Source organism: Crinia signifera, chromosome 5 (assembly GCF_055691185.1).
Source record: "Crinia signifera chromosome 5, ASM5569118v1, whole genome shotgun sequence".
In the NCBI taxonomy this organism is placed as follows: Eukaryota; Metazoa; Chordata; class Amphibia; order Anura; family Myobatrachidae; genus Crinia; species Crinia signifera.
Genome location: NC_139221.1, coordinates 288,130,133 through 288,146,807, shown reverse-complemented (window position 1 = coordinate 288,146,807; position 16,675 = coordinate 288,130,133). Strand labels below are relative to the sequence as shown.

Here is a 16,675-nt window from a genome sequence, read left to right as displayed (position 1 = left end):
TTCACAGCCCAGTTGTACCACAATTGGTGAAACCCCTGGGGGTTTGAAATGTACACTATACCCCTAGATGAATTCCCTGAGGGGTGTACTTTGCAAAATGGGGTGACTTGTGGGGGGGTTCCACTGTATTGGTAATGCAACATAGCACCCACCATTAATTCCACCAAAATCTGTGCTCCAAAATCCAAAAATCACTCCTTCCCTTCTGAGTCCTGCCATGCGCCCAACTGGTATTTTTTGGTCACATGTGAGGCATTGCCGTACTCGGGAGAAATTGGGGCACAGACTTTGGGGTGCTTTGTCTCCTTCATTCCTTGTGAAAATGAAAAATTTTGAGCCAGAACTGCATTTTTGTGTAAAAAAAATGTAATTTTTCATTTTCACAGCCCAGTTGTACCACAATTGGTGAAACCCCTGGGGGTTTGAAATGTACACTATACCCCTAGATGAATTCCCTGAGGGGTGTACTTTGCAAAATGGGGTGACTTGTGGGGGGGTTCCACTGTATTGGTAATGCAACATAGCACCCACCATTCATTCCACCAAAATCTGTGCTGCAAAATCCAAAAAACACTCCTTCCCTTCTGAGTCCTGCCATGCGCCCAACTGGTATTTTTTGGTCACATGTGAGGCATTGCCGTACTCGGGAGAAATTGGGGCACAGACTTTGGGGTGCTTTGTCTCCTTCATTCCTTGTGAAAATGAAAAATTTTGAGCCAGAACTGCATTTTTGTGTAAAAAAATGTAATTTTTCATTTTCACTGCCCACTTGTATCAAAATTGGTGAAACCCCTGGGGGTTTGAAATGTACACTATACCCCTAGATGAATTCCCTGAGGGGTGTACTTTGCAAAATGGGGTGACTTGTGGGGGGGTTCCACTGTATTGGTGCTTGGGGGGTCTTGCTAATGCGACATAGCACCCACCAAAATTCCACCAGAATCTGAGCTGCAAAATCCAAAAATCACTCCTTCCCTTCTGAGTCCTGCCATGCACCCAACTGGTATTTTTTGGTCACATGTGAGGCATTGCCGTACTCGGGAGAAATTGGGGCACAGATTTTGGGGTGCTTTTTCTCCTTCATACCTTCTGAAAATGAAAAATTTGAGCCAGAACTGCATTTTTGTGTAAAAAAATGTAATTTTTCATTTTCACTGCCAACTTGTATCAAAATTGGTGAAACCCCTGGGGGTTTGAAATGTACACTATACCCCTAGATGAATTCCCTGAGGGGTGTACTTTGCAAAATGGGGTGACTTGTGGGGGGGTTCCACTGTATTGGTGCTTGGGGGGTCTTGCTAATGCGACATAGCACCCACCAAAATTCCACCAGAATCTGAGCTGCAAAATCCAAAAATCACTCCTTCCCTTCTGAGTCCTGCCATGCACCCAACTGGTATTTTTTGGTCACATGTAAGCATTGCCGTACTCGGGAGAAATTGGGGCACAGATTTTGGGGTGCTTTTTCTCCTTCATACCTTCTGAAAATGAAAAATTTTGAGCCAGAACTGCATTTTTGTGTAAAAAAATGTAATTTTTCATTTTCACTGCCCACTTGTACCAAAATTGGTGAAACCCCTGGGGGTTTGAAATGTACACTATACCCCTAGATGAATTCCCTGAGGGGTGTAGATTGCAAAATGGGGTGACTTGTGGGGGAGGTTCCTAACTTTTAGCACTTATGGTGCCTAGAAACCTACATGGTGCCTAAAAAAAAATCTCATAAAAAGGAGGCTCCAAAATCAAGTAGGTGCTCCTTCTATTATGAAGCCTGTGGTTTGGTCAACGTGCACACTAGGGCCACATATAGGATATTTTTGAAAACAAAAGAATTGGGGGAATCAATTTTTAGTCACATTTCTCTAGTAAAATCTACTGTATTCGTTAGAAAAATGTATTAAAATTGAAACTCTGCAAAAAAAAAGAAATTTTGAAATTTCACCTACACTTTGTTTTAATTCCTGTGAAACACCTAAAGGGTTAACAAACTTCCAAAATGCTGTTTTGAATACTGTGAGGGGTGCAGTTTTTGAAATGGCATCATTTATGGGGGTGTCTCACATACAAGTCCCTCAAAGTCACATCAGAACTGAACTGATCCCTAAAAAAATCAGTGTTTGAAATTTTCTTGAAAATTTGAGAATTTGCTATTCATATTGTAAGCCTCCTAGTGTCCAAAAAAATTAAAAGGAAGTTGAAATAATGATGGAAACATAAAGTAGACATATGGTCTATGTTAGTTATTAACTATTTTGAGTGGTATGATTATTTGTCTCACAAGCAGAAAATTTAACATTTTGCAAATTGCTAAATTTTCCATTTTTTCACGATATTTTGGTATTTTTCACAAAAAAACACAGACTGTATCGACCCAAATTTACCACTAACTTGAAGTACAATGTGTCACGAGAAAACAATCTCAAAATCACTGGGATAAGTAAAAGCAAAAAAAAGTTATCCCCACTTAAGTGAGACATGTCAGATTTGAAAAAAAGGGCTCTGTCATGAAGGCACAAACTGGCTCTGTCATGAAGGGGTTAAACTAGAAACCTAGAAATTGACAGCAGATAAGAGCCACTTGGCCCGGCAGGGCTGCTGCTTTTTTACCTTTTTATTAACCTCAGCCCTATTTGATCCTTAAGTATTTGGTTAGGATCTTTTTAGGTGTAACCCAAGCAAGACTAAATTACTGTACTGTGTTAGGGGTAAATTTGCTGAAGGTTCTAAAAATGAAAAGAGATGATGATGTTACTCAAAGCAACCAATCAAATTCTGTCAATCATTTCTCTGTTGCAGGCATGTCCAAACTATGGCCCTCCGACTGTGAAACTACAAGTCCCATCATGTCTTGCCACAGTTTTGCTATTGGGGAATGCTAAAACTATGGCAAGGCATGCTGGGATGTGTCGTTTCACAACATCTGGAGGGCCACAGTTAAAGCACATAGGGGGTTATTTTGGTTCACCCTTTCTGACAAATTCCTTCTTAGATGGACAAAACCATGTGCACTGCAGGGGGGCAGATGTAAATGTGCAGAGAGAATTAGATTTGGGGGAGTTATTTATGTTTCTGTGCAGGGAAAATACAGACTGCTTTATTTTTACACTGCAATATAGATCTCAGGGGTAGATTTATTAAACTCGGTGAAGTGATATACTGTCTGGTTTTTATCACCGGCCAATCAGCTCTTACCTGTAATTTTTCAAACCAAGCCAGCTTCACAGGTAGGAGCTGATTGGACGGTGATAAAAACCAGACAGTTTATCACTTCACCAAGCTTAATAAATCTACCCCTCAATTTGAAGTAAAACCCCACCCAAATCGAATTCTCTTTGCACAAGTAACATCTGACCCACCTGCAGTGCACATGGTTTTGTCCATCTAAGAACCAAAATAACCCCCATAATGAGGTTGGCCAAATGTAATAGCAGGACGTGCTTACTGTGGGGAGCGAATGTTTGGGCACCCCAGGCAAAAAATAATTTTAATGTTCAAAAAGAAGCCATGGAAAAATCTCCAAAAGGCATCAACATCTAGATTAGACATTCTCGTAACATGTCAAAAAAAGTTTGATTTTTTTTCCATCATTACACTTTCAGAATAACAGAAAACAAAAAATGGCGTCTGCAAAAGTTTGGGCATCCTGCAAAGTTTATAGCATGAACCGCCCCCTTTTGGACAGCTGAGACCTGGCAGTGATTGTTATCAATCATCGTCTGACATCACCTGGTCTTTCTAATCTCAAAGGTTTTAAAAGCCCAGACTCATCTGACCTTGCCCCAACAATTAGCACCATGAGTTCCTCTAAGCAGTTGTATAGAACATTGACAATGAGAATAGTTGATGCTCACAAAGCAGGAGAAAGCTATAAGAAGATAGAAAAGCGTTATCAGATGCCCATATCCTCTGTTCGCAATGTAATTAAGAAATGGCAGTCATCAGGAACAGTGGAAGTTAAAGCAAGATCTGGAAGACCAAGAAAAACATCAGTCAGAACAGCTTGCAGGATTGTGAGAAAAGCAAGTCAAAATCCACGTTTGACTGCACGATCTCTCCAGGAAGATCTCGCAGACGCTGGAGTTGTGGTACACTATTCCACTATAAAGAGATACTTGTACAAATATGATCTTCATGGAAGAGTCATCAGAAGAAAACCCCTTCTATGTCCTCACCACAAAAATCAGGTTTGAACTTTGCAAATGAACATATAGACAAGCCTGATGCATTTTGGAATCATGTTCTGTGGACCAGAGGTAGGAAAGGCACAGAATTTAATGAAAAGAACCGAAGTCCAACTGTTAAGCATGGGGGTGGATCAATCATGCTTTGGGGTTGTATTGCAGCCAGTGGCCCAGGGAACATTTCACGAGTAGAATGAAAAATAGATTCAATAAGATATCAGCAAATTTTAGACGCTAACTTGATGCCATCTGTGAAAAAGCTGAAGTTGGATTACATCAAGAGGCATAAACTGAAGGTTTTGCCATGGCCTTCACAATCTCCTGACCTCAACATAAAAGAAAATCTATGGATAGACCTTAAAAGAGCAGTGCGTCACCTCTGGCCCAGGAATCTCAAAGAACTGGAAGACTTTTGTAAGGAAGAATGGACGAATATACCTAAAACAAGATTCGAAAGACTCTTGGCTGGCTACAAAAAGCATTTACAAGCTGTAATACTTGCCAAAGGCGGCAGTACAAGGTATTAACTCTGCAGGGTGCCCAAACTTTTGCAGACACCATTTTTTGTTTTCTGTTATTTTGAAAGTGTAAATGATGGGCAACTTTTTTTGACATGTTATAAGAATGTCTAATCTGTAATTTGATGCCTTTTGGAGCTTTTTCCATCTATCCTTGGCTTCTTTTTGCACATTAAAATGAATTTTTGCCTGGGGTGCCCAAACTTTCGATCCCCACTGTACTGGTTTTGCACGATAAATGCATTGTCTGCTTCCACTTGATTATGGACTTCCTGACCGCACATCACCGTACTGAGTGTAGGTGTGAGCGTATGTTTCTGCTGACTTGGAACAGCAAAGGCAATTACACATGCACTGTACCATGTAATGCTCTTCAGAAATCACTGGGCAGCTGTCACAAGTGATTGCAATCTCTCTCAAGAGTCCGGAGAACTGAATTGTCTTGTATCTAATGAAAGTAGATAGCATTAGGTGAGATTCTTCCTGCGGCAAAGAGACTTGTAATTTACATTACTTCTACTGTCCTGTTGTCTGTAGTGGAATAGATTTTCCTGCCTTATATAGTCCTGGTGCCATCTGTGCACAATCTGGAAATGAGATACTGTGTATTTATTTCACGATGCTGCAGTTAACATTTTACGTTTTCTGGCAAGGATTTGTCTTGGCACATTTTATCAGTGTGTTCCGTCACCCAGCAGTCTGTAGAAGCTCCACGGCTACGAATTTGCTTACAGTAAGATTGGGAACAAACTATTCTTCATGACCTGTATAGATAGGCTGCTGGATGTCAGGAGTTCAAATAAAGGCTATTCTCTGTCAGATGCTGATGCGGTGGGGAAATGAGCTTGTTAGACAATTTAAGGCACCGTACACTCCATATATTAATGTGCTACAAGCAGCTAAAATCTCTGTGTGGTTAAAACAGGGGGGAGGTGGTCTCTAGTGTAGCAGGCAATGTATCCTTAATTTAGAACAGCAACTCAATATAGAAAAGCATGCAGACCTAGTAAAGAAGTTCAATTCTGACCCAACAGAGAATAAAGAAGGGTGATCTAAGGAACTTCTGTGGGATGGTTTTTGGTGCTAGAAAGGATGGTTTGAGTGTGTCAAACTATTGATCTTGTACTTCCACCCACAATTACAGTAAGTAAATATGTGTTGGTTCAGGCTGACGGGGGTGCAACTTTTTCTTAAATAAATTATTATCTCTGAATACACAGCACATGAAACTTTGACGTGGTTGTGCTGCAGCAGCAGGTGACTATAACCTGTTCCTCTCCAGAAAATAAAAAATGCTGAACAAACCACACTGTTCCTCACCAGGCCGCTAAATACAGGAAGCAAAGTACAGGTTGCTGGTCAGACCACACCAGGTTCTACCCCAGTCATCGATGTACAGGAATCTGGACAGACCAAACAAAGATCCACCGCAGTCAAGTAGGCACAGCAAGCTAGTGAGACCACACCATGTTCCACCCCAAGCAGCTAAGTACAGGATGCTGGTCAGACCACACCAAGTTCCACCCCAGTCAGAAGGAAACTGTAGGAAAAATCATATCTGGTGTTATAGATCTTCAGTTCTGGTGCAGATGTGCACTCGGAATATGAAGCGGTGTATATCCCTTTATGACTAGTTTACCCATATTGTAATGGCTACTTCCAGCTGGATGACTTACCGTGTTACAAAGCATGCATCCTTTCTAGATGGTTCAACAGACCTGACCACTCCAGCGGTCACCTGACAACAGTACAGGAGAATACCTTTGGACCCAGCAGTATGGTTGCATCTGCAGTTACTGATGCTATCTTGTAAACAACAGCTAAGGAATGTGTCTAACATTCAACCTTTTGTTGAATTTATGCCAGGCTGTTCTGGAAGCAGAAGGGCAACCTGCCCAGTACTGGAAAGGAGTAGGTAACACGTGAGCCACTGTGTGTGTATACCTAATACTAAATGACCATCCCCCTTCAGTTAATATGAGGAGCTCTAAAAGAAAAATACAGATGTACCAACTGTATTAATCATTTTTCTTTAAATTGCATACACATGTGTGACTTTATTATAGTATGACTGTGCATTTTCTAGTATACGTAACTGGACACACTTTTTTTGGAAGCCATGTTTTTCAGTGAAAAGGGCAAAATGTAATGGCCTGCAAGTAATTAAAAGGCTAAACTGACCTGGTAAATGGTTGCTGCTTAAAGAAAATATGGGCATTGTTGCTGCTTTAAAAATATCCCTATTGAGGTTACTTTAAAAAAAAAAAAAAAAAAGGATTTCATTGAAATAAATATTTAAAATTTGGAATGCATACAAAGTTGATTTCGGTGTAATATGAGGCCATATTCTTTAACCCTAATAATATGTCATTATTGACCCAATTAACCCTACAAATGCTTCTTATATTCCTTTTTTCACTAAAACCCCGGGTTTTGTGGATTCCATGAGGGTAGTACGGACGGTGTAATGGTTAGCATTACTGCCTCACAGCACTGAGGTCATGGGTTCGATTCCCACCATGGCCCTAACTGTACGGAGTTTGTATATTCTCTCCGTGCTTGCGTGGGTTTCCTCCGGGTACTCCGGTTTCCTCCCACGGTCCAAAAAATATACTGATCGGCTAATTGGCTCCCAATAAATTAACCCTAGAGTGTGTGTGTGTGTGTGTGTGTGTATTCCCTACCACATGTAGGGAATATAGATTGTAAACTCCACTGGGGCACGGACTGATGCGGATGTTCAAAATATTCTCTGTAAAGCGTTGCGGAATATGTGTGCGCTATATAAAGAACAGTTGGCTGGACTCCACTAATAACGTATTGTATAGACCCCTAAATATTTCCTTTTATATTTCATAACATAAGTTTGTGCATTTAGTCTTGCTTTCTCTGCCTTGTATCCAATAACCTCATATGTGCCGCAATGTACGGCAACTAATCAGATTTTCATTTTCTTGGTATATTTTTAAACGATCAAGCATCTGGCAGCTGTTGAACAATACAATACATTACAGCATGTTTCTGAATTAGTCTGTGTTCTATTTGCTTAGCTGCATTGTCATTAATGGAAATCTTTATTACATTGTACCTGAAAAATGAGAGATTCTGTTTTTTTGGCTGTAATGAACAATAATTATGAATCCCATTGTTGGATCGTGCTCGGAGGAGTTGCTTGTGTCAGAGAGATAGGAGTCCTCAACTATAAGTATATGTTGCGAGTAATGATTGGGATTCCCTGCAGGGCAGCACAATGTCTTTTTGTCTGTGAACTCTGAGTGTATTCCTTTGTCTGATGAATGGAATAGTTTTATCTCCATGAAGATATTGATGGGACAGCCCCATGAATTTATGGTGACGACACTTGTGTCTATGAGATTTAAGGGGAAATTTACTAAGATGGGAGTTCTAGTTCACATTAGATGTTGCTATAGGCAGCCAACAGATCCTATCTCTATTATCTTCTGGAAGGTTCTAAATAAATAAGTAGATTCTGATTGGTTTCCCATAGCAACATCCGACCCAAAATGGAACTCCCAGCTTAATAAATTTTACCCCATATTTATTTTAAGCTGTTCGCATTATAAATGTTCCCCATCCCACCATACATTTTGTTACTGTTATGATCCTTCAGAATCTACCTCAATAATCCAGTTTTGTATTGATACAGAAAAAATAGTAGCGCTAAACAATGTAAAATTTAAATGAAATTTAATAAGACCTAAAAATGATATTGTTAATAAAAGCACAATATGAGGAACAATAAAGCACTGGCACCTATTGAAGCTACTTAATGTAACGGTCCATTCCTAGTACACCGCCAATGGTTTTTGAAGAAATTCTGGATACAGTTAAGTCTGTTAGAGCTCAAAGTATACTGTATAATTACCGCAGAGGAATGTCCAAATTAAGATTTTTAATCCTTATTGAGGAAAGCAGTAACTGCAGATGTCTTCAGATGGAGTGTTGTGGAGTTTCCATGATGTTGCAGATACTTTTGAAAATGGTGAGCTCCGGTGGCGGCTGGTCTGGAACCAAGTGGTAGTGAGGGTAGCAAGAAGGTCAACAAAAGTGCCTGACGCTTTTCGCTGGAGCAAGGTACAGCTTTATCAAAGGGATAAACTTTGAGCTTTAACAGACTTTTAACTGTATCTGGAATTTCTTCAAAAACCATTGGCGGTGTACTAGGAATGGACCGTTACATGAAGTAGCTTCAATAGGTGCCAGTGCTTTATTGTTCCTCATATTGTGCTTTTATTAACAATATCATTTTTTATGTCTTATTAAATTCCATTTAAATTTTACATTGTTTAGCGCTACTATTTTTCATGTACCTTTTTTCTTTGCTGGAGGGATTCTCACCCCCTTCCCTAGTAGCTGCTCCACAATACATCTCATTACAAGCGCCTAATAAGTTGTTATTACAACCATTTTCTTCAGTTTTGTATTGATGACTGCAATGAATTATAGAGAGATCGGAAGGGCTGAACTGCAGGCTATGTAGTTTCTCAGCCTTTTTAATAGCTTTAGTACATGTTGTAAAGTTATTGTGTCGATGCAACAAACCCACATTTAAATATCCTGTCTGCACTAATTCCCGCAACATACAGATTTGATTGGTCAATCTGGTTGATTTGAATCAAGCAAACATATGGGGTGTGTGTGGTCCTGTGTTGAATGTTTAAAATCCCGATGGAATGTAAAAGGTGTGAGAGAACCAGTCAACAGAAAGGGTAAATGGCTCCGGAGGTGGAGCTGCAGCACAATTCAATATTCAAATAGGGCAGCCACACCCTCTGCCAATGAGTCCGTGTGGAATGGCAGTTGGCGGCTCCCTATTTGAATTTCGAACTGTGCTGATTGCTCAAATAAATATTCTCTATAGCAGTGCTATATAATTACAGCAGAGCTATATAAACAGACAAATTAATTGGCTATTAGTAAACACAAGGCTTAATGATCTCCGTTAATTTGAGTCTTATAAAGTCTTTGTAGTGGACAGGGGATAAAAAGGCAGTGATATAAACGTGGAACTCCCTTAGTACAGTATGGTTGTATTCTGCTAAAAACAAGAACTTACATGAAGACCATCTTAATCTGTATTGCTGTACTGCCCTTTAGTGGAAACTCCTGGCTTTATAGGCGTACTGTTTCTGGTAGGAACCACTAATCATAATATTTGGCAAAAGCTGTGATTTTGCAAATGTAATTGATCATCTATTTAAAGTTATCAGGTGTAAAGGTGCCCATACACGTTACAATTATTGTATCCAATATTGGATACAATATCGCATCTCGGTTTTGCTATAAGATGAGATCTAGTACAAAAAGTATGTGCAGCACATACTTTTTGTACTAGATCTCATCTCATCTCACAAAACCGAGATGCGATATTGTATACAATAATTGTAATGTCTATGGGCACCTTTAGTGTCTGCAAAGCACATTAACAGTAGGCAGGTGCGGATCAGGTGTCTCTCTGGGTGTTCACCAGCTCCTTTCTGCTGTTGTCAGATTTATGACGCCTTGTTACAGCGGAGTGTCTCTGCCATTAAAAATATGTACTAATGAGAGGAAGAGTAGCATATAGTCCTTTTTTGGAAGTTTAGATTACTATGTAATGTTTTGTGTAATGTTGTCCTGCGTATTGGTTGTAAAATATGCTGCTTTTAACCCTTCCTTTTTGGAAGTAGTATATTTAAACAGAGATAATGAATCACATACTTAAAACATGGCACAAAATCTGCTTTAAAAAAAAAAAAAAAAATTGTTTGTAAAACTGCACCCTGATCGATCCCAGGCATATATTATACCCCTTTCACATCGCACTTTTAAAACGGTAAATTGCCGTTTTTTTCCCTTTTTTAAAACGTTTAAGCCTGCACTGTGAATGCACCACAGCCGATTTACCGTTTAAAGTTAACTGGCATTTCGAACCGTGTAAAAAGCAGAGTCCTACATGGTTCCTTGCCGTTTTTTGTGCAATGTGAATGTGTACAATGCTATGCATTCACAGTGCAGGCTTAAACGTTTTAAAAAGGGGAAAAAAAAACGGCAATTTACCGTTTTAAAAGTGCGATGTGAATGGGGTATAAACCGGTATTTAAAACGGTAATCTGCGGCAATGTTAAGGCTCTGACCCGTTTTAATTACCGTTTTAAATACCGGTTTTTAAAACGTGTCGGCGATGTGAAAGTGGTATTAGATAATGAAGTACAGGACAAGGGTCTGATTGATGTAATTCATACCCTCCAACATGACCCATTGCATTCGGTACACAATGCTCTGCTCCTGGACTTCCCTCTTTTAATGTATGATTGCTATCACCTGTGTGGAACGAGGTAATTGACGAGAAGGGTGTTTCAACTCAGGTGCTGGCAATCGTACATTAAGAGGGAAGTCCAGGAACAGAGCATTGTGTACCAAATGCAATGGGTCATGTTGGAGGGTATGTGTGATTAGAATAGCTATGCTTCTATATCATGCATGAAGTTTTCTGCACAATGACCCTGAAACTGGTTTGATGAAATGAGATATACAATATATATTATAATGTTTTTATTTTTTAAAAGCCATTTTCTTATGCCCATTTTTCGTTCATTGGCGAGATCAGTATATGGCTAGCTTTAATTTGTGTGATCGCCAGTAACAAAAATTCTTAACCTCAGCCATAAAAACGATTGACATGCAAGAAAAACCTGCCAAAGCAACAAATCAGCATTGTTACCATAAAAAAAAATCACTCCCTAAAGTTTTTCTTAAAAAAAATAAATAAATAATAATAATTGTTTTGTAACCATTTAAAGCCACGGGACCCAACATAGTATATATATCCTAGTGCACTGTGCGCAAAGGGTTCCTGATGTTAGAAGTGATTAACAAAAATTTTCTCTCCTCAGGAAATTATGGATGAACTGGGGCACAGCAAAGTTTTGTCGTTTACAATCCCATCCTTATCGAAGCCATCTGTCTACCATGAGGTAGGAACCGGCTGCTGGCCGATTTGCCTTACAAATTCCAGGTGTCCTTTGCATATAGACTAGAAGTAATTTTCTGCACAATGATTCCCAGCTTCGTCATGGTAACCTCTGGTGAGTGGGGTTTGGATGGTCCACATACATAACTTCTAGAGTTGGTTATTTTGTTAATATACACTTTTAAGCAAATCATTTTTGTGTTTATTTCCATCTTCAACATGCACCTTGAAGCACTAGTGTTTACCGGTCTGTGGCTATTGGCATATTCCATTGTTCTATACCAGGGGGCGCGGTTTGCAGCATTCTGCTAATATCTTTTCAATGTGTGCTGTGCTGAATGTTTTCAGAGCAGATTAGGTCATTCAGCATTTGTTTTTAGCCAATGGAAGCCGTAGGTACCTGTACTAAATTGTATTAGTAAGAAAAAGAGGAACCGAAAGCCATTTACCGCAAGTATGAATTGTAAGCCTGCATTTATGAGTGAAAGACAGTGTTTCCCCTTTATTCTGCATTTTCACTTTTTGTGCCTTTCTACATTGCATTGTCTGTGTTCAGTATAATTGGCAGTAAGCACAGAGAAGGTAAAACCGTTTTCTAAGGTAAATAGAAGTGCCAAGTGGGGTCTCTCTCTATTTTTGCTTTTTGTATTATATTACTCTAATGTACTGTATGTTATGCTTATTGGTTCAATTTATTTTTTTGTTTGTTTTATTGGCACTTTTTTTTTATTTTGATACGTTAAAAGCCGTGTTTTCAGTTAAATGTTCACATGTTAATGGACCGCTTGTCTTCCAGTTCTGAGCATCTTCCACCTGTAGAAGAGACTTTGTAATACACTATTTAGGGATGTTTTTTTTTCTCAATACATGGGGGTCAATCCTATTCACCCATGATGGAATTCGTGGATGTGGCTGAACTAATATTGTAGCCTGAATTCTTGAGAAAAGTGCTGATAGGGTAGTGTGCAATTTTCTGAGAATTAGGACTAAAATAAGCCTGCGAAGGGTGCGAGATCCGGTGCCGTTGCCTGTGTTTAAACACAGTTGAAATGGCACCTCGTACCTTTCGACAAATAATAGGATCGACCCCCTAAGAATAAAAGTATGGTTTGGCTAAATGGTCAGGAACCATCAACTTTTTAAAAGGCCCCAAATTAATCATTTAACTTTTCAGCAGTACAATGTTTTGATGAGGTTTGCTAAAAGATTATTAAATACTCTATTTGAGCATAAAATACTCAAAGCTTTTTATTTGTGAAGGTACTAATATGCCTCTGTGGTAAATTGTTTGGCATGGCGTGTTTTGTAACACCAATATTTTTTTCTCTTTAGCCTTCTAGTATAGGGTCAATGGTGCTTACTGATGGAGCTCTGTCACAGCATGGCCTCTCCAGGGTCGTGTACAGCGGCCCTCATCCACAGAGAGAGATGTTAACTGCCCAAAACAGGTAAATGTGTAGTTGTGTACATTGTATCTGTCCTAAAACCTCCTTTTAAAGGAGTGCATTGGTTATTGTGATGGCTCCAAGACTGGCTTCCAGTAACTCTAGAATAAACACCAAATATGCAAACCAGGACAGGCATATAAATGCACTAGTAAGAGCAAATTCTTCGAAAGCTAGTCTGCTACCTGTGATTGCCTCTGTGTTTTGTGCATGTGTGAATATAGAAAGAGCTTCAGAAACACATAAGCAGACAAAATATATATATATATATATATGATGATCACCTTTATTTTGGGTTTTTTCTGTAATTTAGACCCCATTCCATGCTTAATTGATTTTGTGATTCTTCTCAGATGATGACCATTTTTAAAGGAAACTTATATTGCTCGATATTAAATGTAAAAGTGTAATTAAATGTAAAATTGCACAATTCCAATGACGGAGATGTTGGCGATCAAAAGACAGTCGGCAGCATACTAATATAGAGTGCCTCAATAACCCCCCTCCCTGCAGTCTAAATCTCCTTGCTAGTGTCACAACCCTACCCCCTTCCCTCCTCTTCCTCACCCCCCCCCCCCAGCCCAACTGTAAACCTAAGCCTTCCCCTCCTAACCCGCTCCAGCATACTTGTGTTTGGGATGCCTGCTGTTGGAATTCTATGGGGAGCATTCAATGAAGTTTTTCACAATGTGCAGCGAATCCGGTTTAGGATTCGCTGCACATTTGTAGGGTTCCGGAGGGCTGGAGCATCCGCTGCCAGCCCCCCGTCGCCCTATTTAACGACTCAGGGGCTAACTGCCCCTGACGGCGAAAGGGAGCCGGGGACAGCTGCAGACAGGAAGATGGAAGCCTCCCTGCCTGTGCCGGGTTGTTTTGGGGGATAAGGTGGGCTCCCAGGGTCACAGGAAGCCACAAGCTGCCCCCTCCCCCAGGAGAGCTTGCAGGGGCGCTGTGGAGGGAGCCGCTGCACATGTTCTGCTCATGCATATGTAATGGCAGGGCCAGTGTGAAATGAATGGGCAGTATTCAATGCTCCTGATTCACCATTTTTTTCACTGAAAATCTGAATCCCCCTATTCAATGTTCACTGTCTGACGAAAGCGACCAGTGAATGCCGGCCAGTCCTCCGTTTCATGCTCGCTGGAGTATTTCACTGGGGTTTTCACTGGGATACGCCGAGAGTGTATTCATTGCTAGGATGGAGAACTGCTTTCAGCATGATTTTCGCCAAATTAGAACAAAAGAGCAGATGTATTATTCGATTTTTTTTCAAATACTATTTGTGCCAAAATGTAAAGGAAGGGATTATTTTCTACCCTGTAATTATGTTGTCCTGTACATATGGTTTTTGTCCTTTTTATCAATACCAGTCGGCCGCTATTTCCCCATTATATTTTATATAGTGACCTATTTCCCGGGTTGGGAAAATTTTAGCATTCAGATATCAGTTAATCTACAGTCAATAGAACCCACAAGTAGAAGGTGTTTTGTAAACCCGTTAGAGAGCTGGCTCTGGGTAATCCTCTTCTCCCTGATAATTCTATTCTCCCCAAGCTCCATGCAAATGGCTCAACGTGCTGGCAGGTAAATTGTTAATGTTTACAGACTGCCCATTTTTTAAGCATGTAATATTTCTGATGCATTCACGGATTATCTTCTGTGTAATATGCTTTGTCTGCACGGAAAAGAAAACCGTATTTAAATTGGGCTTGGGATGGTGCTTTTCATCTCCGCTGAGCACAATGTCTGTGTCAGCACATTGGAGAAGAGCAGCTATCAAAGGCTATTTCTAATCTGCATCTATCTGCAATCATTATGGCGGCAGAACCCTTCAGACAACAAAAGTAATTCATCTCCTGTGTAGCATTGTTCTATTAATTCCCCCCCCCCCCCCCTTACATTTCTATATGAAATCTAAATAAAGAAACAGATTTACTGGTCCATCGTCCTAAGCCTTGTGTGTGTGTGTGTGTGTGTGTGTGTGTACATTACGTATACTTACATGGATGTGTGCTCCCTGCTCTCACTATGCATTTTGGAAACTACATTACATAGATATCTCCTATATAAGTACATTGGTGGCAGGTGTCTGTTGTATGTGTAACAGGCATTTGGTAGACAAGAGGTGGATGGTGGTTTATGTGGCATTTCCCCCATATCCCTTAAGCAGCCCATACACGTCCTGATGCGGGCGGGCGTTGTGGGCTGCAATAGCAGGGATCGCATTGCATCGCATTGCATGTGCATGCAATGCGATGCAATTTGATGAAACCGAAGTACAAAAAGTATGTGCAAGCACATACTTCTTGTACTGTGCGATGAGGTGCGCGGGAGCGCGCACCTCAAAGCACACATCGGCTTAGCATCGTGTATGGGCAGCTTTACATATAATGGATTTCATGAGTAATATACATTCATATTGCAGATTGGGTCATTAGGGCTTGTATTGCATGTACAGAACACCTACTATTGCATGGGCTATTCCGTGTCAGTAACCTATACTTATACAAACTGTATGCACTGGGAAAATCCTAACATTGGTTACTTTTGGTTGCCCTTTTTCTATGTTGACACTTGCTTGAGGTGCCAGGCCCCAACAGGTCTCAGAATTTGGCAACTGAGATAAATTATTGTATACTATATGTATAGTCATTTTTACTGCAAGCCACATTGTAATAGAGAAGTCTAATCAGTCATGCTTGGACAATCTATTATTTATCCAGTATTTTAATCATTGTGGTTCAACACTGACCATGTTATGTTCTTTTTTTTCCCCTCTACTAGGTTTGACGTGTTGGCATTTCTGTTACTGTGCTATAATGCTGCCTTAAACTACATGCCAGCCCTTTCCCTACGATCCCTGTGCCAGATGTCCTCCAGGTAAGATATGCTGTGTATGACTTTTAATCATGCATGTGCTTCTTTTCTATATTTCATGGCCAATACATAATCAGTCATAAGAAGGGAATAGAACCCTTCAGGGGATATTCAATCCCGGGTCACAACTGTCGGGCTGGCCTGAGTGCCGTGGCCCTGTCCCGTTCTCGGATGGCTCGACATTAGAAACATAGAATTTTACGGCAGATAAGGACCATTTGGCCCATCTAGTCTGCCCCTTTTTGGGGAAGGCGGGATTCAATGTCCCTGATTGATTGCTGCTTGTTTTGAGAAAAGGGACCCTGTGCAGCGCCTGGTAATCACCCTAGTGGTATTACACTACTGTAGGGATTCAATGTCCCACCTGCCGAACGCGTGGCAGCGAGATACAGCCGTTGGAGCTCGACAATCCACGGCCGTTCTTGGCAGAACAGGCCCAACTGCTTCTAAAGTTGGGCCCGTTCTGCCGAGATCCCTGTCGGAAAAGACCGCATTGAATAGGGCCCCGCCGCTATTTTCCCTGTCGGGAATATGGGAGATTTGAATACCCCCCCCCCCCCCTTACCCCCCCTTCTTTAAATGCAGCCTCATCTCTACCCAGGATGAGTATCTCCAATCCTTTTTTTTTTCAAACAAAGCTCGGAATGCAGCATTAAATTACTATACTATATAAGATTGTGC

At 40.5% G+C, this 16,675-nt stretch overlaps 1 protein-coding gene across 8 annotated transcripts in view; it reads left to right on the top strand.

Annotated features, from left to right (window-relative positions):
• Positions 1-16,675, top strand: part of HYCC1 (hyccin PI4KA lipid kinase complex subunit 1) — a 96,309-nt gene that overhangs the window by 52,130 nt on the left and 27,504 nt on the right. For all 8 annotated transcript variants that reach the window (XR_014475076.1, XM_083189182.1, XM_083189181.1 and 5 more), the window contains 3 exons: positions 11,596-11,676; positions 13,005-13,120; positions 15,902-15,997. Coding sequence is in view for 7 of the 8 variants with exons in the window: in XM_083189182.1 (XP_083045308.1) it covers positions 11,596-11,676; positions 13,005-13,120; positions 15,902-15,997 (293 nt within the window). In the remaining variant the exon portion in view is untranslated. The remainder of the gene's footprint in view (positions 1-11,595; positions 11,677-13,004; positions 13,121-15,901; positions 15,998-16,675) is intronic.